This window comes from Telmatherina bonti, assembly GCF_933228915.1.
Source record: "Telmatherina bonti genome assembly, chromosome: 16".
Taxonomy (NCBI): domain Eukaryota; kingdom Metazoa; phylum Chordata; class Actinopteri; order Atheriniformes; family Telmatherinidae; genus Telmatherina; species Telmatherina bonti.
Genome location: NC_136614.1, coordinates 2,944,799 through 2,966,903, shown reverse-complemented (window position 1 = coordinate 2,966,903; position 22,105 = coordinate 2,944,799). Strand labels below are relative to the sequence as shown.

At 54.2% G+C, this 22,105-nt stretch overlaps 1 protein-coding gene across 1 annotated transcript; it reads right to left on the bottom strand.

Annotated features, from left to right (window-relative positions):
• Positions 1 to 7,688: 7,688 nt before the first annotated feature.
• rps7 (ribosomal protein S7) lies at positions 7,689 to 22,004 on the bottom strand. Its single transcript, XM_079255525.1, has 7 exons — positions 21,984 to 22,004; positions 21,024 to 21,109; positions 18,783 to 18,854; positions 18,227 to 18,370; positions 17,710 to 17,774; positions 8,161 to 8,311; positions 7,689 to 7,796 (listed from the first exon to the last, which is right to left on the bottom strand). The coding sequence occupies exons 2-7, from the start codon at positions 21,096 to 21,098 to the stop codon at positions 7,719 to 7,721; spliced, it is 585 nt and encodes a 194-aa protein (XP_079111651.1). The 5' UTR covers positions 21,099 to 21,109; positions 21,984 to 22,004; the 3' UTR covers positions 7,689 to 7,718.
• Positions 22,005 to 22,105: the final 101 nt, after the last annotated feature.

Genomic DNA, 22,105 nt, shown 5'->3' with positions numbered 1-22,105 from the left:
TAAATTGGAAGAATTTAAACGAAATGACCCTTTAAAGTTCTTTTCTAGTGGCGCAGGTGTTTATTTCTGCTTCTCGCGACATTTAAAGGAGAAACTGGATAATCAAACAGGCTGAATGATGAATATTAGTGATGATGAAGGATTAAAATGCTTCTGAGCTGAAAACAACCGGCTGTTTTTTCTCCCATCAAGCTGCTAAATAAGGAGAATAAAATGCAAAAGTTTTAGCAACTGTTCTGTTCAATGTTGTGATTATTTTCAGTCTCTAATATCAGAATGATCCCAGTAAATCCTGAATACTTCCGATTTCTCTCCATAAACCCAGATTCCAGTCCAACGCACCTGTTCCGCACGCGCAATGCGCCGCGCCGCGCACGAGATGGACCCGGATCAGATCGATATCTGATGACACAAAGATCTCGTCAAATAACGTCACGGAGCCAAACTAGGAGTCTTCTACAGGTAAGCTTCAGCAGCTACCTGAGGAACATCCGCAGAAGAAAATGTTGGTTCGCGGCGGCTCGCGCGGTGCGGTCTATCCGACGCGCGCGCCTCTTCCTCTTCTCCTGATGTTGGGCTGAAAGTTGTCCGAGAGGCGGGGGCGCGTGCGAGCTCCTCCAGCTTCGCGCGGATCTGATCAAAGCCGCTCGCGAGCGAAACGAGCGGAGACGAGCTGTCCCCAAACTGCGGAAGGAGGTCTCACTCTGACTGATTCTCTGGAGTTCACACAACCTCAAGAAACTACATGCTGCTGTTAGTTTTCCTTTTTGTATCTGGTTCAGAACCGTTTGTCGGAGTTAGTTATTGTTTATTGTTGAGTACAGTTTGTTCAAAAAAGTTCAACATTCAACAGTCTAATTCCATCGAACATTTCAAAAACAGTTTCATTACAGGTCACAAACACAACTTTCCTTAAATTAAGTCCAATCAAAGTTTATTTGTACAGCAGCTTCAATACCAGAAGCAGCTCAAAGTGCTTTACTTATATTGAAACAACAGTAGAACAAATAGACGCATCATCATTCACACACACACTGACACAGCCCCCAATCTCATGTTGCCTGATAAATGTTCTAAATGAATCTTCCGTCTCTTTAACCGGCAATAATAAAAGTAACAGTAAAAGTAAAAGAGTAAACATAAACGAGATAACATCTGGCCTGGCAAACTGTGAGGAAACAATATCCTGGGGATCCTTCCACACCAGGGGCCAGCCCACCCATAACCACAGGGTGCGTCACCACTGGAACGGCCACGACTGGCCCCGATCAGTACTGCAGCCAAATGGCTGCAGCGCAAGGGCCAACCTGTCAGAGGCCATCCCCATGGCAACGACCCGGCAAACTGAGTAGGCAAGGCCCCCAGCGTGGAGGATCCCCATGAAGAAAACACTGAACTAACAGAACTTAAGATCAAACAAGACTAAGACCTACAAGAGAGCAGCTAATAACACAAAATAAATAAATACAAAATAAAAGTGAGCATAAGAATAAAATATTTAAGAAATAAAGTGATAAAATCAGATAGAAATAAACACTATTCACAAAAAGTTAGGGATATTCAGCTTTTGGGTGAAATTTCCCAACAAGCCTAGAATGCCTTCAAACCTGTACAGGTGAACTTAATGTGATCTTCTCTAAGCTTTTAAATGCACATGTCCAACTGTTAAATGTTTCAATAAATTTTGCACAAGCTGCTGTTCTCTAACAAGGAGCTTAACGGCAAAAATCACGGCAGGTGTGTGATCCTTGAATTGACCAATAAATGTCCTGGTTCAATTAGAGCTGGTGTTTAAACAGTTGTCCTCATCATGCTGTTCACATTTTGACATCATGAGACCAAGACGACACCTAACAATGGAACAACAGTCCCTTGCCATTGCGGTGCTTCAAACAGGACGTTCTCAGACAGAAGTGGCCACTGAGCTTGGAGTGTCACAGAGTGTCATCAGCAGGTTGCAACAGAGATATGGAGAGACTGGAAGAGTCACAGAAAGGCCTAGAAGTGGACGTCCTTTGGCCACATCCCGTGCTGATGACCGCTACATTGTGAACACTGCCCTGAGAAACCGGATGATGAATGCCACTCAACTCCAGGCACGTTTAAGAGAGGTGAGAGGCACCCAAGTGTCACGTCAGACCATTCCAAACCGTTTCCATCAGCGTGGTCTGCGTGCTAGACGACCTGCACGGGTACCTGACCACACCACCAGGCACAGGCATCATCGTCTTGCATGGGCCAGGGAGCATTTACGCTGGACGAGGAACCAGTGGGCCTCAGTGCTGTTCTCTGATGAAAGTCGATTCACACTGAGCAGAAATGATGGCCGGCAACGATGTTGGAGACGTCAGGGAGAGCGCTATGCATCAGCCACTGTTGTCACCAGGCCAGCTTTTGGTGGTGGCGGTGTTACAGTGTGGGCAGGGGTGTCCACTTGGTACAGAACTGCCCTACACTTTGTGAATGGTACAGTGACAAGCCCATACTACCTGAATAACATCATTAATCCAGTGATTGTGCCCCTACATGAACAGCACAGGCCTAATTTCATCTTCATGGACGACAATGCTCCTGCTCATCGAGGCCGCATCATCAGGGAACGGCTGTTGGAGACTGGTGGACCTCAAATGGAACGGCCTGCACTCTCTCCAGACCTGAATCCCATTGAAAACCTGTGGGATCAGCTGAGCCGTCGTGTAGAGGCTCGAGACCCTGCACCCCAGAACCTCAATGACCTGAGGGCTGCCCTTCAAGAAGAGGGGGATGCCATGCCTCAGCAGGCAATAAGTTGCCTTGTGAACAGCATGAGACGTCGTTGTCAAGCTGTAATTGATGCTCAAGGGCACATGACCAGATATTGAGATGTTCACATTTTTTGTTGTGGTGTAACTACCATTGTTGTTACCTTTTGTGTTGAATGAATGTTTTGAGATGAGGAAATCAGTAGTGCATCCTTCTACTTAAATGTCTTACTTTTATGATATTATATCACTGTAGCATGAACATATTGCATTTTCCATAAATTTCACCTGAAAGCCAAATATCCCGAACTTTTTGTGAGTTGTGTACAAGTAAAACAGAATAACAATAAGAACAATAAACATAAAGACATGGAGAAATCTGCATGGAAACAAATAAAGCAAACATGTGGCTAAACGCCTATTATTGATCTCTCATGTAAAGCAGTGGCATATCTGCATTAGCATAGACAATCTTTGGTCCTGATTTGTTGCTTTTATTTGAAGTGTTTTGGCGCCATCTACTGGTACAAACACACAATTCACACTTATTTTTACACCACAACGATCAGCTTTTTCGCCCAAATAATCCGTTTAACCTGCGGCAACGTTCCGCGTTAACCACGCCCACCTCAAATGCCCGACCAATCACACGATACTTCTCGGAGAAAGAACTTCTGCCAGCTTGATGAGAGAACTCGCTTCTCCCGTCCGACAGAACAGAAAGTCGGCGCTTTCTCCTCAGCCTCGAGAACAAAGTTCTGTCTTCTGCTGGAGGACGGAACAAGATGGTCTCTTCAGGTCACTGCTGCAGCAGCCTCTGGAACATGGCTTCGGGTTCAGGTCCAGATGTCCAGGTCCAGGTCCAGGTCCAGATTCAGATCCATGTCCGGGTCCAGAGTCCGTTCCAGGTCAAGATCTGGGTCCAGGTCCAGATTTGGATGGAGGACCTGGTCTACCTGTTTATTTCCAGGTGAATGTCCGTTCATCTCCATGGCAACGGTGGGATGTCATGGGTGTGTATGGCGTGCGACAGCAGCCATGACATCATGATGAAGGTGTCCAGGTTCAGAACCAGTCTGGATTTAAACATAATCCCCTGACATCAATAAAACCCTGTTGTGTGGACCGGATGAGACACCAGGACCAGTAAAACCAGTGTCGCTGTTGTCTCCTCGTCGCTATGGAAACCTGGTTACTATGGAAGCCTCTGCAACCTCCAACTCCACAGGAACGGCTGACCGAAGACCACAAGGTCCAGGTAGGTCCACGTTCTCCATCTGCTCCCCCGGGACCTCCCGGGACCCCCCACACAGGTTTTCTTAAAGCAGAACAGTGCCAGAGCAAATCTGCTCTTGGTTTGCAGATTGTCACATTGAATCCTGGTATTTTAATCACTGATCCAGACTGACAGGAGAAGATGGCGCCAGTGCTAGGCAGCGCGTCTGCTACCTGTCTGTTTTCACGCATTTTGGTAATTTATCTTGTGACATTTTTTGCTGTGTCAACCCTGTCAAATAGTAGCTATGTCTTGGCTGCTATTCAATATGACAGACACACGTTGTTCCGCATCAAGGGACAAATGGAGAACTTTTGTGTTACCTGGGAAAGATACACTGAGTTTTTACCTCCAAAACTGGAGTGCTCCACGTCATCGACCGAGTATCTGTTGCTATCCAGACGGCGGGGCAGGAGAAGGAAACGGGGCTCCAGGGCCGGTGTCCAGACCCGGCTAAAGAAGTGGCGATCCCGAAATCCTATCGCCTATCTGAGTGGTTTCGGTGCTGGGAGTGAGCGGTGCCTGAGACCAATTCCAGTCTGCGATACGGAACAAGACGGGGCCAGTGCGTCATCGCCGATATGGAGCACCTCCGACCGGATATTTCCAGCACGGAACGCCCGTAAGCCTGCTCGTCGCGACCGTGTCTTGTGTCCGGTTCCCTGTCGAGCGGATTCCGCCATCCAGTCTGCGGGGCAGGCCCTGGGATGGAGCGCAACAGGAACGCGGGCCATCAGGTTTGGCTTGCTCAACGCTCGCTCGATTGCGAACAAAACTTTTACTCTGAGTGACCTTTTCATTAAGGAGAATTTGGATATAATGTGCATCACGGAAACTTGGCAGCGAGAAAATGAGTACTTTCATCTAAAGGAGCTGTGCCCCCCGGATTGCTCCGTGTTTGGGACGCCTCGGCTCGCGCGCCGTGGAGGAGGACTTGCTTTTGTCTACAGGGACTCCTTTTGCTGCAGTCTGATGGACACGAACGCATACGACTCCTTTGAGCTTCAGATGTGTAAGGTTGGAAACACACACTCTTTTTATTGTGTTTTAGTATACCGACCTCCTGGTCCTGCTCGTCCATTTCTAGATGAGTTCAGTGACTTCTTATCATCTGTCATGAAATTGGAAAGCGTTTTAATTCTTGGGGACTTCAATCTCCACGTTGATAACCCATCGTGTCCAATGGCGTCTGAACTGTTAGCACTTATGGACATGTTTAATTTTACACAGCACATTTCTGGACCTACACATCAAAAAGGCCATTCGTTAGATTTGGTTTTTTCTTATGGATTAAAGATTGATGAACTAAGTATTGAGGATTTTCAAATAAGTGACCACTGCTGTATCCTTTTTAACCTGTCTTTTTCATTGGTGCCAAATGACTCTAATGTAAACATCCAGAGACGCGTTCTTAATGAAGCAGCCATTAGTCATTTCTCTGCTTCTTTTGATTTTTCTTCATTTGCAATGTGTGACGATGTGGAAACTTATGTGACAAATTTCAATAGTCACTGCTTAACTGTTTTGGACACAGTTGCCCCCTCTAAAAGCACTCTTGCGCATAAAAAGCCCTGTCCATGGATGAGTGAGGCTATTTGTAACTTTAAAAGAAGCTGTCGGAAAGTGGAGTGTTTGTGGAAAGCCACAAAATTAGAGGTGCATAGACTCAATCTTAAAGAAATGATGTCGGAGCTAAATGAAATGATAAAAGTAGCTCGGTCATCTTACTTCTCAAATCTAGTGTCATGTAATAAGAAAAACCCTAAAGTCCTGTTTGATACTATTGAAAACCTTGTTGTGCCTTCATCTCCACATGTTCCTGTGTATACACAGGAGGATTGCAATAATTTTTTAAACTTCTTTGTGTCCAAAGTGAAAGACATTAGGGCCAGCATCAGTCCTTCTTTAAATAACTTATGCCCTGTGTCAGATAGTGTTCAGATATGGTCCTCGTTCACTCCTGTCAGCCTGCAGAATGTGAAGGCTTTAGTGGACAAGATGAAACCTTCCTCAAGTCTGGCAGACATTCTACCGACATCTTTGTTTGTGAAGGTTTTTGATGTAGTTGGTCCTTGGGTTGTTAAATTGATCAATCTTTCATTGGAATCTGGCTCAGTCCTCAGCTACTTCAAACATGCAGTGGTAAATCCCATCCTTGAAAAAACAAATCTAGATCCTGCGGAACCAAGAAATTATAGGCCCATATCAAAACTTCCTTTCCTTTCTAAGATCTTAGAGAAAGTAGTGGCTGAACAGCTAACTACATTTTTGGAAGAAAATGATTTTTACGACAAATTTCAGTCAGGTTTCCGCAAAAAGCACTCCACTGAAACTGCCTTATTGAGAGTTTCAAATGATGTGATGATGGCCGCTGACTCTGGTCGCTACACAGTTTTGGTTTTACTAGATTTAACGTCTGCCTTTGACACAGTAGACCATGACTTATTGATCGACTTAAATCAGAGATGGGTTTTTCTGGGACTGTTCTTCAGTGGTTCTCCTCATACATAAAAGGTAGAACCTTTAATGTTGCGGTAAACAATATAATGTCTCATGTGTCTAAACTGTCGTGTGGAGTGGCCCAAGGTTCTGTCCTGGGACCTGTTTTGTTTCTTTTGTACTTATTGCCTCTTGGCCGACTTATTTGTGGTTTTGAAAATGTATCTTATCACTTTTACGCTGATGATATTCAGTTGTACTGTTCCTTCAATGATTCAGAGTTTTATTTTTTATCTATGTTGTTAGAATGTGTGTCCTGCATTAAAAACTGGCTCTCCTCAAATTACCTTCAGATAAATTCTAACAAAACAGAAACTCTGATCATTGCCCCTGATAAAATGATACCTATGATCAAAAACTATCTTGGTGCTCTGGGACCGTCTGTGAAAACCAGTCTCAGAAACCTTGGGGTTGTGTTTGATCAGGCCATGTCTTTGGAGAGTCACACCCGACAACTGACCAAAAACAGTTTCTATCATCTAAGAAACATCTCTAAAGTAAGGAGGTTGTTGTCAAAATCAGATCTTGAAATGATCATCCATGCTTTCATCTCGAGTCGCATTGATTACTGTAACTCTGTTTTCACTTACATAAATAAGACGACTCTAAATAAGCTTCAAATTGTGCAGAACTCTGCTGCCAGACTTTTGACAGGTGCAGCCAGAACAGCCCACATCACCCCTGTTTTGACACGTCTTCATTGGCTTCCTGTTAAATTTCGCATAGATTTTAAAATTTTAGTGTTGACCTTTGGGGCGTTACATGGTCAGGCCCCTCAGTATATCACCGACTTACTATGTCCATACTCCTCTGGACGCTCTCTTCGGTCTTCTGGCCAGAACCTCCTGAAGGTTCCAAAAACTCGTTTTAAAACTCGTGGTGACCTGTCTTTCCAGTCTGTTGCTCCCAGACTCTGGAATGAGCTGCCTCTGTCCCTTCGTCTGCTTGACTCTGTGGACTCTTTTAAAATGCAGCTAAAGACTCTGCTGTTTAGAAGAGCTTTTGGTTGATTCTTGGATGATTTTAATTTTTGCTGATTGTTGCTGATTGTGTTATTGTACCCATTTTTATGTACAGCACTTTGTGATTTTTATCTGTGAAAAGCGCTTTATAAATAAACTTTACTTACTTACTTACTTACTACACCCCCCCAGAGATAAACCACGACAACAGACAGTAAACAAGTTTATTGGGCCTTCCCGTTACAGCTGGAATTCTGGGAATTCGAAGACGACGTCCTTCCCTGTGAGCTTCTTGTAGACGCCGGAGAAGGTTTCCACCTGGAAGACAGAGGACATCGTCGTCAGGCCTCCGGTTTTCTGCCCCCCTCCCAGACCCTCTGTGACCTGCATGGTTTGGCCCCCCAGTAACGGCCCCGGAGGACTCTGGGAAGATGTAGGAATATGCAGGCCGCCCGTCCTCACCAGCCTGCAGCCGGGGACGCAGCTTTCTGTCCGACGTCGTGGGACGGGACTGTACGTCTCGGCTCAGGGCTACGCTCCCATACGCCACCTGGACAGAGCCAGGAGACGCTCTCTCTGGATGTCCACGTCGGACAGCTGGAGTAATCTGATTACTTGTGGACTGACCAGTGGAACGCTGTAAGCCTGCTGGTTTCACTGGTTCAGCTGGAACAGGACTCACCTTGTGTTCCACGTTGTTCTGCTGAGCCTTGTCCAGGTGGACCTTGATGAGCCGGCTGCTGTCCTGCTTCACCCGGATCCTCTTCCCCACGATCTCGCTGGGGAACACCAGGTCCTCCAAGATGGCGTCGTGGACCGCGGTCAGAGTGCGGCTGCGAGGACACAAAGCTTCAGTCACACAGAAGCTGAAACTAGAGCTGCAACTCTCCAGGACTTCTGGAATCCTGTCGATTATGTCTGCGAGTACTCCAACGATTATCTTTCACAGCGTGACACTTTGGTGCCGCCGACGGGTTTGTGCTCCATGTGTGGAGAAAAACTTCTCAACCGGTCGCAAATTCCTGCCTTTTACAAGATAAAAAGAAGAATTCCCGTAGAAAGAAGGAGTGACTTGTAAACATGTCCACAGTAAGAACTAGCCGATGTCTTGGTGGACGACACGCCTGGTAAAAGTGTGTCTGTTTAATCCGGAATAAAAGTTTACTGCAGGAACAGAGGCTGCCTAAAACATGCGCTTTGACTCTGCGTGTGTGCAGGAGAGACAGATGAGGGACGGATTACCAGACGGTTAGCGTGCGTTAGCAGCCGACACCTCGCCATGCCTCGTCACTGCTGACTGATATCACAGGTTAGAACTCTGAACATTTTACCAGCTGCTGCTGATATAAATCAGAAAGCTGGATCTCCTCCTGGAGCGGTGAAGTGGGGGGGTGGTACGCCAACTCTACGTTTTCTGTCCTTTTCAGTGTGAAATGGTCCCAAACTGCCACTTTTCAGTCTTTTCCTCCCCTCTTCTTCATTCTCTGCCATTAGAGACCAAAGCAAGGAGGATGTTCAGACAGAAAGCAAAGCGCTCGCCGCTGCTGGTGGAAATATCCGTCATCAGTCCGGCTGAAACAGTCAGACTGTACAGACACACCGTAGGCCACAGGCTCTGCTTTTATACATTTTATACATGTTTAGATGTTTATATGTTTACTGAAACAGTGATGTCGTCCCTCCGAGCAGCGCAGTGGTCTGAGAATGATGCTGAAATTAACATATATCACCATGTGGTGTTAATTACACGGAGCATCAAGGCAGATCAATGTTTGTACTCTGATTACTCGAGAAATCGTTGCAGCCCTACTAAATAGTTTAAACTCTGTTCAGGACAGGTTGGTCTCCAGGTCCACCAGACCCTCTGTGACCTGCATGGTTTGGCCCCCCAGTAACGGCCCCGGAGGACTCTGGGAAGATGTAGGAATATGCAGGCCGCCCATCCTCACCAGCCTGCAGCCGGGGACGCAGCTTTCTGTCCGACGTCGTGGGACGGGACTGTACGTCTCGGCTCAGGGCTACGCTCCCATACGCCACCTGGACAGAGCCAGGAGACGCTCTCTCTGGATGTCCACGTCGGACAGCTGGACCGCAGACCGGCAGGGCCATGGAAAACCAGACCGGATAGACTAAACCACAACATCCGTCACATTAGGGTTGTCATGACACTAAACTTCTGTTACCATAGTATTTAGTCTCCCGATATTGTAAAGCACTGGACTGTCGACATGTCCTTTATTGTTAAGACGCTGCAAACAAAAACACGTAAACAATCACCATGGGAACCGAAATGTCCCGCCCCTTATAACAGAGAGAACTAGTAAAACAAAGCAACGGATTTCAAATTAAAAGCAAGTCTACGTTGTCCCAGCCATCCCAACCAACCAGCCACTAAACGCACCGTCCAGCCGTCCCAACCAACCAGCCACTAAACGCACCGTCCAGCCGCCCCAACCAACCAGCCACTAAACGCACCGTCCAGCCATCCCAACCAACCAGTCACTAAACGCACCGTCCAGCCGTCCCAACCAACCAGCCACTAAACGCACCGTCCAGCCGTCCCAACCAACCAGCCACTAAACGCACCGTCCAGCCGCCCCAACCAACCAGCCACTAAACGCACCGTCCAGCCATCCCAACCAACCAGCCACTAAACGCACCGTCCAGCCATCCCAACCAACCAGCCACTAAACGCACCGTCCAGCCGTCCCAACCAACCAGCCACTAAACGCACCGTCCAGCCGTCCCAACCAACCAGCCACTAAACGCACCGTCCAGCCGTCCCAACCAACCAGCCACTAAACGCACCGTCCAGCCGTCCCAACCAACCAGCCACTAAACGCACCGTCCAGCCATCCCAACCAACCAGCCACTAAACGCACCGTCCAGCCGTCCCAACCAACCAGCCACTAAACGCACCGTCCAGCCGTCCCAACCAACCAGCCACTAAACGCACCGTCCAGCCGTCCCAACCAACCAGCCACTAAACGCACCGTCCAGCCGTCCCAACCAACCAGCCACTAAACGCACCGTCCAGCCGTCCCAACCAACCAGCCACTAAACGCACCGTCCAGCCGTCCCAACCAACCAGCCACTAAACGCACCGTCCAGCCATCCCAACCAACCAGCCACTAAACGCACCGTCCAGCCGTCCCAACCAACCAGCCACTAAACGCACCGTCCAGCCGTCCCAACCAACCAGCCACTAAACGCACCGTCCAGCCATCCCAACCAACCAGCCACTAAACGCACCGTCCAGCCGTCCCAACCAACCAGCCACTAAACGCACCGTCCACCCTTCCCAACCAACCAGCCACTAAACGCACCGTCCAGCCGTCCCAACCAACCAGCCACTAAACGCACCGTCCAGCCGTCCCAACCAACCAGTCACTAAACGCACCGTCCAGCCGTCCCAACCAACCAGCCACTAAACGCACCGTCCAGCCGTCCCAACCAACCAGCCACTAAACGCACCGTCCAGCCGTCCCAACCAACCAGCCACTAAACGCACCGTCCAGCCGTCCCAACCAACCAGCCACTAAACGCACCGTCCAGCCGTCCCAACCAACCAGCCACTAAACGCACCGTCCAGCCGTCCCAACCAACCAGTCACTAAACGCACCGTCCAGCCGTCCCAACCAACCAGCCACTAAACGCACCGTCCAGCCGTCCCAACCAACCAGCCACTAAACGCACCGTCCAGCCGCCCCAACCAACCAGCCACTAAACGCACCGTCCAGCCGTCCCAACCAACCAGCCACTAAACGCACCGTCCAGCCGCCCCAACCAACCAGCCACTAAACGCACCGTCCAGCCGCCCCAACCAACCAGCCACTAAACGCACCGTCCAGCCGTCCCAACCAACCAGCCACTAAACGCACCGTCCAGCCGCCCCAACCAACCAGTCACTAAACGCACCGTCCAGCCGTCCCAACCAACCAGCCACTAAACGCACCGTCCAGCCGCCCCAACCAACCAGCCACTAAACGCACCGTCCAGCCGTCCCAACCAACCAGCCACTAAACGCACCGTCCAGCCGTCCCAACCAACCAGCCACTAAACGCACCGTCCAGCCGCCCCAACCAACCAGCCACTAAACGCACCGTCCAGCCGTCCCAACCAACCAGCCACTAAACGCACCGTCCAGCCGTCCCAACCAACCAGCCACTAAACGCACCGTCCAGCCGTCCCAACCAACCAGCCACTAAACGCACCGTCCAGCCGTCCCAACCAACCAGCCACTAAACGCACCGTCCAGCCGTCCCAACCAACCAGCCACTAAACGCACCGTCCAGCCGCCCCAACCAACCAGCCACTAAACGCACCGTCCAGCCGCCCCAACCAACCAGCCACTAAACGCACCGTCCAGCCGTCCCAACCAACCAGCCACTAAACGCACCGTCCAGCCGCCCCAACCAACCAGCCACTAAACGCACCGTCCAGCCGTCCCAACCAACCAGCCACTAAACGCACCGTCCAGCCGTCCCAACCAACCAGCCACTAAACGCACCGTCCAGCCGTCCCAACCAACCAGTCACTAAACGCACCGTCCAGCCACTAAACGCACCGTCCAGCCACTAAACGCACCGTCCAGCCGTCCCAACCAACCAGCCACTAAACGCACCGTCCAGCCGTCCCAACCAACCAGCCACTAAACGCACCGTCCAGCCGCCTCAACCAACCAGCCACTAAACGCACCGTCCAGCCGTCCCAACCAACCAGCCACTAAACGCACCGTCCAGCCGTCCCAACCAACCAGCCACTAAACGCACCGTCCAGCCGTCCCAACCAACCAGTCACTAAACGCACCGTCCAGCCGTCCCAACCAACCAGCCACTAAACGCACCGTCCAGCCGTCCCAACCAACCAGCCACTAAACGCACCGTCCAGCCGCCCCAACCAACCAGCCACTAAACGCACCGTCCAGCCGTCCCAACCAACCAGTCACTAAACGCACCGTCCAGCCGCCCCAACCAACCAGCCACTAAACGCACCGTCCAGCCGTCCCAACCAACCAGCCACTAAACGCACCGTCCAGCCGTCCCAACCAACCAGCCACTAAACGCACCGTCCAGCCGCCCCAACCAACCAGCCACTAAACGCACCGTCCAGCCATCCCAACCAACCAGTCACTAAACGCACCGTCCAGCCGTCCCAACCAACCAGCCACTAAACGCACCGTCCAGCCGTCCCAACCAACCAGCCACTAAACGCACCGTCCAGCCGCCCCAACCAACCAGCCACTAAACGCACCGTCCAGCCATCCCAACCAACCAGCCACTAAACGCACCGTCCAGCCATCCCAACCAACCAGCCACTAAACGCACCGTCCAGCCGTCCCAACCAACCAGCCACTAAACGCACCGTCCAGCCGTCCCAACCAACCAGCCACTAAACGCACCGTCCAGCCGTCCCAACCAACCAGCCACTAAACGCACCGTCCAGCCGTCCCAACCAACCAGCCACTAAACGCACCGTCCAGCCATCCCAACCAACCAGCCACTAAACGCACCGTCCAGCCGTCCCAACCAACCAGCCACTAAACGCACCGTCCAGCCGTCCCAACCAACCAGCCACTAAACGCACCGTCCAGCCGTCCCAACCAACCAGCCACTAAACGCACCGTCCAGCCGTCCCAACCAACCAGCCACTAAACGCACCGTCCAGCCGTCCCAACCAACCAGCCACTAAACGCACCGTCCAGCCGTCCCAACCAACCAGCCACTAAACGCACCGTCCAGCCATCCCAACCAACCAGCCACTAAACGCACCGTCCAGCCGTCCCAACCAACCAGCCACTAAACGCACCGTCCAGCCGTCCCAACCAACCAGCCACTAAACGCACCGTCCAGCCATCCCAACCAACCAGCCACTAAACGCACCGTCCAGCCGTCCCAACCAACCAGCCACTAAACGCACCGTCCACCCTTCCCAACCAACCAGCCACTAAACGCACCGTCCAGCCGTCCCAACCAACCAGCCACTAAACGCACCGTCCAGCCGTCCCAACCAACCAGTCACTAAACGCACCGTCCAGCCGTCCCAACCAACCAGCCACTAAACGCACCGTCCAGCCGTCCCAACCAACCAGCCACTAAACGCACCGTCCAGCCGTCCCAACCAACCAGCCACTAAACGCACCGTCCAGCCGTCCCAACCAACCAGCCACTAAACGCACCGTCCAGCCGTCCCAACCAACCAGCCACTAAACGCACCGTCCAGCCGTCCCAACCAACCAGTCACTAAACGCACCGTCCAGCCGTCCCAACCAACCAGCCACTAAACGCACCGTCCAGCCGTCCCAACCAACCAGCCACTAAACGCACCGTCCAGCCGCCCCAACCAACCAGCCACTAAACGCACCGTCCAGCCGTCCCAACCAACCAGCCACTAAACGCACCGTCCAGCCGCCCCAACCAACCAGCCACTAAACGCACCGTCCAGCCGCCCCAACCAACCAGCCACTAAACGCACCGTCCAGCCGTCCCAACCAACCAGCCACTAAACGCACCGTCCAGCCGCCCCAACCAACCAGTCACTAAACGCACCGTCCAGCCGTCCCAACCAACCAGCCACTAAACGCACCGTCCAGCCGCCCCAACCAACCAGCCACTAAACGCACCGTCCAGCCGTCCCAACCAACCAGCCACTAAACGCACCGTCCAGCCGTCCCAACCAACCAGCCACTAAACGCACCGTCCAGCCGCCCCAACCAACCAGCCACTAAACGCACCGTCCAGCCGTCCCAACCAACCAGCCACTAAACGCACCGTCCAGCCGTCCCAACCAACCAGCCACTAAACGCACCGTCCAGCCGTCCCAACCAACCAGCCACTAAACGCACCGTCCAGCCGTCCCAACCAACCAGCCACTAAACGCACCGTCCAGCCGTCCCAACCAACCAGCCACTAAACGCACCGTCCAGCCGCCCCAACCAACCAGCCACTAAACGCACCGTCCAGCCGCCCCAACCAACCAGCCACTAAACGCACCGTCCAGCCGTCCCAACCAACCAGCCACTAAACGCACCGTCCAGCCGCCCCAACCAACCAGCCACTAAACGCACCGTCCAGCCGTCCCAACCAACCAGCCACTAAACGCACCGTCCAGCCGTCCCAACCAACCAGCCACTAAACGCACCGTCCAGCCGTCCCAACCAACCAGTCACTAAACGCACCGTCCAGCCACTAAACGCACCGTCCAGCCACTAAACGCACCGTCCAGCCGTCCCAACCAACCAGCCACTAAACGCACCGTCCAGCCGTCCCAACCAACCAGCCACTAAACGCACCGTCCAGCCGCCTCAACCAACCAGCCACTAAACGCACCGTCCAGCCGTCCCAACCAACCAGCCACTAAACGCACCGTCCAGCCGTCCCAACCAACCAGCCACTAAACGCACCGTCCAGCCGTCCCAACCAACCAGTCACTAAACGCACCGTCCAGCCGTCCCAACCAACCAGCCACTAAACGCACCGTCCAGCCGTCCCAACCAACCAGCCACTAAACGCACCGTCCAGCCGCCCCAACCAACCAGCCACTAAACGCACCGTCCAGCCGTCCCAACCAACCAGTCACTAAACGCACCGTCCAGCCGCCCCAACCAACCAGCCACTAAACGCACCGTCCAGCCGTCCCAACCAACCAGCCACTAAACGCACCGTCCAGCCGTCCCAACCAACCAGCCACTAAACGCACCGTCCAGCCGCCCCAACCAACCAGCCACTAAACGCACCGTCCAGCCGCCCCAACCAACCAGCCACTAAACGCACCGTCCAGCCGCCCCAACCAACCAGCCACTAAACGCACCGTCCAGCCGCCCCAACCAACCAGCCACTAAAAGCACCGTCCAGCCGCCCCAACCAACCAGCCACTAAACGCACCGTCCAGCCGCCCCAACCAACCAGCCACTAAACGCACCGTCCAGCCGTCCCAACCAACCAGCCACTAAAAGCACCGTCCAGCCGCCCCAACCAACCAGCCACTAAACGCACCGTCCAGCCGCCCCAACCAACCAGCCACTAAACGCACCGTCCAGCCGTCCCAACCAACCAGCCACTAAACGCACCGTCCAGCCGCCCCAACCAACCAGCCACTAAACGCACCGTCCAGCCGTCCCAACCAACCAGCCACTAAACGCACCGTCCAGCCGCCCCAACCAACCAGCCACTAAACGCACCGTCCAGCCGTCCCAACCAACCAGCCACTAAAAGCACCGTCCAGCCGCCCCAACCAACCAGCCACTAAACGCACCGTCCAGCCGCCCCAACCAACCAGCCACTAAACGCACCGTCCAGCCGTCCCAACCAACCAGCCACTAAACGCACCGTCCAGCCGTCCCAACCAACCAGCCACTAAACGCACCGTCCAGCCGTCCCAACCAACCAGCCACTAAACGCACCGTCCAGCCGTCCCAACCAACCAGCCACTAAACGCACCGTCCAGCCGTCCCAACCAACCAGTCACTAAACGCACCGTCCAGCCGTCCCAACCAACCAGTCACTAAACGCACCGTCCAGCCGTCCCAACCAACCAGCCACTAAACGCACCGTCCAGCCGTCCCAACCAACCAGCCACTAAACGCACCGTCCAGCCGTCCCAACCAACCAGTCACTAAACGCACCGTCCAGCCGTCCCAACCAACCAGCCACTAAACGCACCGTCCAGCCGCCCCAACCAACCAGTCACTAAACGCACCGTCCAGCCGTCCCAACCAACCAGCCACTAAACGCACCGTCCAGCCGTCCCAACCAACCAGCCACTAAACGCACCGTCCAGCCGTCCCAACCAACCAGCCACTAAACGCACCGTCCAGCCGTCCCAACCAACCAGCCACTAAACGCACCGTCCAGCCGTCCCAACCAACCAGTCACTAAACGCACCGTCCAGCCGCCCCAACCAACCAGCCACTAAACGCACCGTCCAGCCGTCCCAACCAACCAGCCACTAAACGCACCGTCCAGCCGTCCCAACCAACCAGCCACTAAACGCACCGTCCAGCCGCCCCAACCAACCAGCCACTAAACGCACCGTCCAGCCGCCCCAACCAACCAGCCACTAAACGCACCGTCCAGCCGTCCCAACCAACCAGCCACTAAACGCACCGTCCAGCCGCCCCAACCAACCAGCCACTAAAAGCACCGTCCAGCCGCCCCAACCAACCAGCCACTAAACGCACCGTCCAGCCGCCCCAACCAACCAGCCACTAAACGCACCGTCCAGCCGTCCCAACCAACCAGCCACTAAAAGCACCGTCCAGCCGCCCCAACCAACCAGCCACTAAACGCACCGTCCAGCCGCCCCAACCAACCAGCCACTAAACGCACCGTCCAGCCGTCCCAACCAACCAGCCACTAAACGCACCGTCCAGCCGCCCCAACCAACCAGCCACTAAACGCACCGTCCAGCCGTCCCAACCAACCAGTCACTAAACGCACCGTCCAGCCGCCCCAACCAACCAGCCACTAAACGCACCGTCCAGCCGTCCCAACCAACCAGCCACTAAACGCACCGTCCAGCCGTCCCAACCAACCAGCCACTAAACGCACCGTCCAGCCGTCCCAACCAACCAGCCACTAAACGCACCGTCCAGCCGCCCCAACCAACCAGCCACTAAACGCACCGTCCAGCCGTCCCAACCAACCAGCCACTAAACGCACCGTCCAGCCGTCCCAACCAACCAGCCACTAAACGCACCGTCCAGCCGTCCCAACCAACCAGCCACTAAACGCACCGTCCAGCCGTCCCAACCAACCAGCCACTAAACGCACCGTCCAGCCGTCCCAACCAACCAGTCACTAAACGCACCGTCCAGCCGTCCCAACCAACCAGTCACTAAACGCACCGTCCAGCCGTCCCAACCAACCAGCCACTAAACGCACCGTCCAGCCGTCCCAACCAACCAGCCACTAAACGCACCGTCCAGCCGTCCCAACCAACCAGTCACTAAACGCACCGTCCAGCCGTCCCAACCAACCAGCCACTAAACGCACCGTCCAGCCGCCCCAACCAAACAACCAAATCAGTAATCATCCAAACAAATAAGCTCCAGGCTTCAATCCAGATCCATTCAGTCGCCATGGCAACCAGCAGGCTGGAGGAAATTTATCTGCATGGGTTCCAATATGGCGTCGTCATCAACTGGACAGATTCAGCTTCTGGGTCGTGTCTGGCGGATAACGTTTCAGCAGGAAGCCAGTTGAGGCGACGTGGAGGATGGAGGGAAACTCACCTTCTGGGACGCTTCTGCTTGTTCTTCGTGCGGCTTTTCCTGGTGGGCTTGGGCAGAATTCTCCTCTGAAAGATTCACATGATTAATGTCCAACATGACAATCTGGATCATCGGAAAACTGAACATTCACATCAGCACCGTCGCCTGGGTGACATGTGACCTGCATGGTTTGGCCCCCCAGTAACGGCCCCGGAGGACTCTGGGAAGATGTAGGAATATGCAGGCCGCCCATCCTCACCAGCCTGCAGCCGGGGACGCAGCTTTCTGTCCGACGTCGTGGGACGGGACTGTACGTCTCGGCTCAGGGCTACGCTCCCATACGCCACCTGGACAGAGCCAGGAGACGCTCTCTCTGGATGTCCACGTCGGACAGCTGGAGTTTTCCAGATTCATGATCTTTCATCATTTCCATGGAAATGTTCTTTATTAGCATACTGATGCTAACGTGTCTCAGGGGTGACCAAAGATGTCTCGTCCACAAGCCCAGATCCCCCCCAAGGCCGGGACACAACCTCACCTGTGCGATGAAGACCACATGCTTCCCGCTGAACTTCTTCTCCAGCTCCCTCACCAGACGCACCTGAATCTTCTGGAAGGACTTGAGCTGAGGAACAGGAACGAAGATGATGATGGCTTTTCTGCTGCCGCCAACCTCAATTTCCTGAAACCAGACAGAGTACGAATCAGAAGACCGGACATCCCTCTCTGTAGGACATCCTAGACAACCCAGAAGGCGAGGCTAGCTTAAACTTGGCCCACCAGACCCTCTGTGACCTGCATGGTTTGGCCCCCCAGTAACGGCCCCGGAGGACTCTGGGAAGATGTAGGAATATGCAGGCCGCCCGTCCTCACCAGCCTGCAGCCGGGGACGCAGCTTTCTGTCCGACGTCGTGGGACGGGACTGTACGTCTCGGCTCAGGGCTACGCTCCCATACGCCACCAGGACAGAGCCAGGAGACGCTCTCTCTGGATGTCCACGTCGGACAGCTGGACAAAACCGCCGCTTTCTCTGCATTTTGTAAAAGTTCATCAGAAGCGAGTAAAGGAGCAGATTGGTCCACGTGGACGCCCACCTTCGCTGCGGTGATGTTCAGCTCTCTCAGCTGAGCCTTCAGGTCGGAGTTCATCTCCAGCTCCAGCAGAGCCTGCAAGAAGACAGCATTTCACAGGTCAGACCGGACCAGACCCTCAGACCGGACCTGGGTACCCAGACCGGACCAGACCCTCAGACCGGACCTGGGTACCCAGACCGGACCAGGGCGCTCAGACCGGACCTGGGTACCCAGACCGGACCAGGGCGCTCAGACCGGACCTGGGTACCCAGACCGGACCAGGGCGCTCAGACCGGACCTGGGTACCCAGACCGGACCAGGGCGCTCAGACCAGACCTGGGTACCCAGACCGAACCAGACCCTCAGGCCAGACCTGGGTACCCAGACCGGACCAGACCCTCAGGCCAGACCTGGGTACCCAGACCGGACCAGACCCTCAGGCCAGACCTGGGTACCCAGACCGAACCAGGGCGCTCAGGCCAGACCTGGGTACCCAGACCGAACCAGGGCGCTCAGGCCAGACCTGGGTACCCAGACCGAACCAGGGCGCTCAGGCCGGACCTGGGTACCCAGACCGGACCAGGGCGCTCAGACCGGACCTGGGTACCCAGACCGGACCAGGGCGCTCAGGCCAGACCTGGGTACCCAGACCGGACCAGACCCTCAGGCCAGACCTGGGTACCCAGACCGGACCAGACCCTCAGGCCGGACCTGGGTACCCAGACCGGACCAGACCCTCAGACCGGACCTGGGTACCCAGACCGGACCAGACCCTCAGACCGGACCTGGGTACCCAGACCGGACCAGGGCGCTCAGACCGGACCTGGGTACCCAGACCGGACCTGGGTACCCAGACCGAACCAGACCCTCAGGCCAGACCTGGGTACCCAGACCAGACCAGACCCTCAGACCGGACCTGGGTACCCAGACCGAACCAGGGCGCTCAGACCGGACCTGGGTACCCAGACCGGACCAGACCCTCAGACCGGACCTGGGTACCCAGACCAGACCAGACCCTCAGACCGGACCTGGGTACCCAGACCGAACCAGGGCGCTCAGACCGGACCTGGGTACCCAGACCGGACCAGACCCTCAGGCCAGACCTGGGTACCCAGACCGGACCAGACCCTCAGGCCAGACCTGGGTACCCAGACCGAACCAGGGCGCTCAGGCCAGACCTGGGTACCCAGACCGAACCAGACCCTCAGGCCAGACCTGGGTACCCAGACCGGACCAGACCCTCAGACCAGACCTGGGTACCCAGACCGAACCAGGGCGCTCAGACCGGACCTGGGTACCCAGACCGAACCAGACCCTCAGGCCAGACCTGGGTACCCAGACCGAACCAGGGCGCTCAGACCGGACCTGGGTACCCAGACCGGACCAGACCCTCAGGCCAGACCTGGGTACCCAGACCGGACCAGACCCTCAGACCAGACCTGGGTACCCAGACCGAACCAGGGCGCTCAGACCGGACCTGGGTACCCAGACCGAACCAGACCCTCAGGCCAGACCTGGGTACCCAGACCAAACCAGGGCGCTCAGGCCAGACCTGGGTACCCAGACCGGACCAGACCCTCAGGCCAGACCTGGGTACCCAGACCGGACCAGACCCTCAGGCCAGACCTGGGTACCCAGACCAAACCAGACCCTCAGGCCAGACCTGGGTACCCAGACCGGACCAGACCCTCAGACCGGACCTGGGTACCCAGACCAAACCAGACCCTCAGGCCAGACCTGGGTACCCAGACCAAACCAGGGCGCTCAGACCAGACCTGGGTACCCAGACCGGACCAGACCCTCAGGCCAGACCTGGGTACCCAGACCGAACCAGACCCTCAGGCCAGACCTGGGTACCCAGACCGGACCAGACCCTCAGGCCAGACCTGGGTACCCAGACCGGACCAGACCCTCAGACCGGACCTGGGTACCCAGACCGGACCAGGGCGCTCAGACCGGACCTGGGTACCCAGACCAGACCAGACCCTCAGACCGGACCTGGGTACCCAGACCGAACCAGGGCGCTCAGACCGGACCTGGGTACCCAGACCGGACCAGACCCTCAGACCGGACCTGGGTACCCAGACCGAACCAGGGCGCTCAGGCCAGACCTGGGTGCTCGGTTCAGGTGTTCAGGTCTATGTTGGAGGACAACAGGAACCGGACTAAACATGCGGTCCGGTTCATCAGAGTAAGTCTGGACGACATTTCTTCCTAGAAAAAAATTTATTATAAAACACGTGGAATCTGATGGAGGCTCACCTGGGAGATCCCGGACTCAAACTCGTCTGGCTTTTCGCCATTGGGCTTCACGATTTTGGCGCTGGTACTGAACATGGCCTTTGTCTCTGCACACAGAAAACAGGTTAGTTATCCAGACCAGCTGCTCCTCATGACCTAAAGGTTAAAGTAAAGCTAATCGGCTGCATGCTAACCCATCACATCGTTAAAGTACCTTAAAAATGGTTTCAGAAAGACCGATGTGGTGGAAATTCTGCATAGTGTTAGTTTTAATATGTTACTCCTATATTAAGCTTTTTAAGTCGTACTAAATATATATTCTGCATAGTTTAGAGTAGTTCAGAAAGCTTGCTTTAATAGGTAAAAACTGATTTCAGCTTCGACTGTTATCTTCAAGCTGGCAGTTGTTCTGACTCGTGCTGCCAGGCAGAGGTTGTTTGTGTATGCTTAAAGATCGCTGCAACACCCTGAGCAGGGGCAGAGCTCTCACAACAACTGGGCATTGTCAATAAACTGGGCTGAAAACAGCTGATCTCTAGATTTATTTCCCATCAGATAAATTCCATGACAGCCAGCAGCATGGCTACCTGAAGCCCAGTCCTGTTCATCCCACCGCAGCTCGGCTTGAACTAGTTAGCCTCACACAGCCACACTTCAGCACGGACACACTTTTCACCGCTACAACTCTGACTACATTAATCTAATCGACTGGTAAAAACGTTTTTACTCCTGATCTCTGTAACCTCCATGTGGCTGCAGGTGAGCTGCACACATGCTCGGCCTGCTAACTGCCGCCACACAGCGATCAGCGCTACTACACATTAATATCAGACATCAGAGCGCCATCCGGGGCCACAAACCACATAATCTAAGGTATCACAATCACCATATGCGTTCCTGTATGTCAACTTTACATTTGAGCACTATTAAAGTCCATTTTTCAACAGAAAATAATGCTCTGTGACAAGTAGTGCAACTAACCTCGATAACGACGGCCAAGAAAGAGACCGCAACATCGCGAGAGTTGGGTTTATCCAATCACAGCAGTCCGCTGTAATATCGCGAGATGTGTGGAGTTTGGGGCGAACCTGAAGCGACTTATC

Bases quoted from the DNA above. Each gene is read 5' to 3' on its own strand.
- rps7 (XM_079255525.1), bottom strand. From the start codon at position 21,098: ATGTTCAGTACCAGCGCCAAAATCGTGAAGCCCAATGGCGAAAAGCCA. The intron at 18,855-21,023 runs GTGAGCCTCCAT...GTCTTCTTGCAG, and splicing joins TTGAGTCCGGGATCTCCCAG to GCTCTGCTGGAGCTGGAGAT. The intron at 18,371-18,782 runs GTGGGCGTCCAC...GTCTGGTTTCAG, and splicing joins TGAACATCACCGCAGCGAAG to GAAATTGAGGTTGGCGGCAG.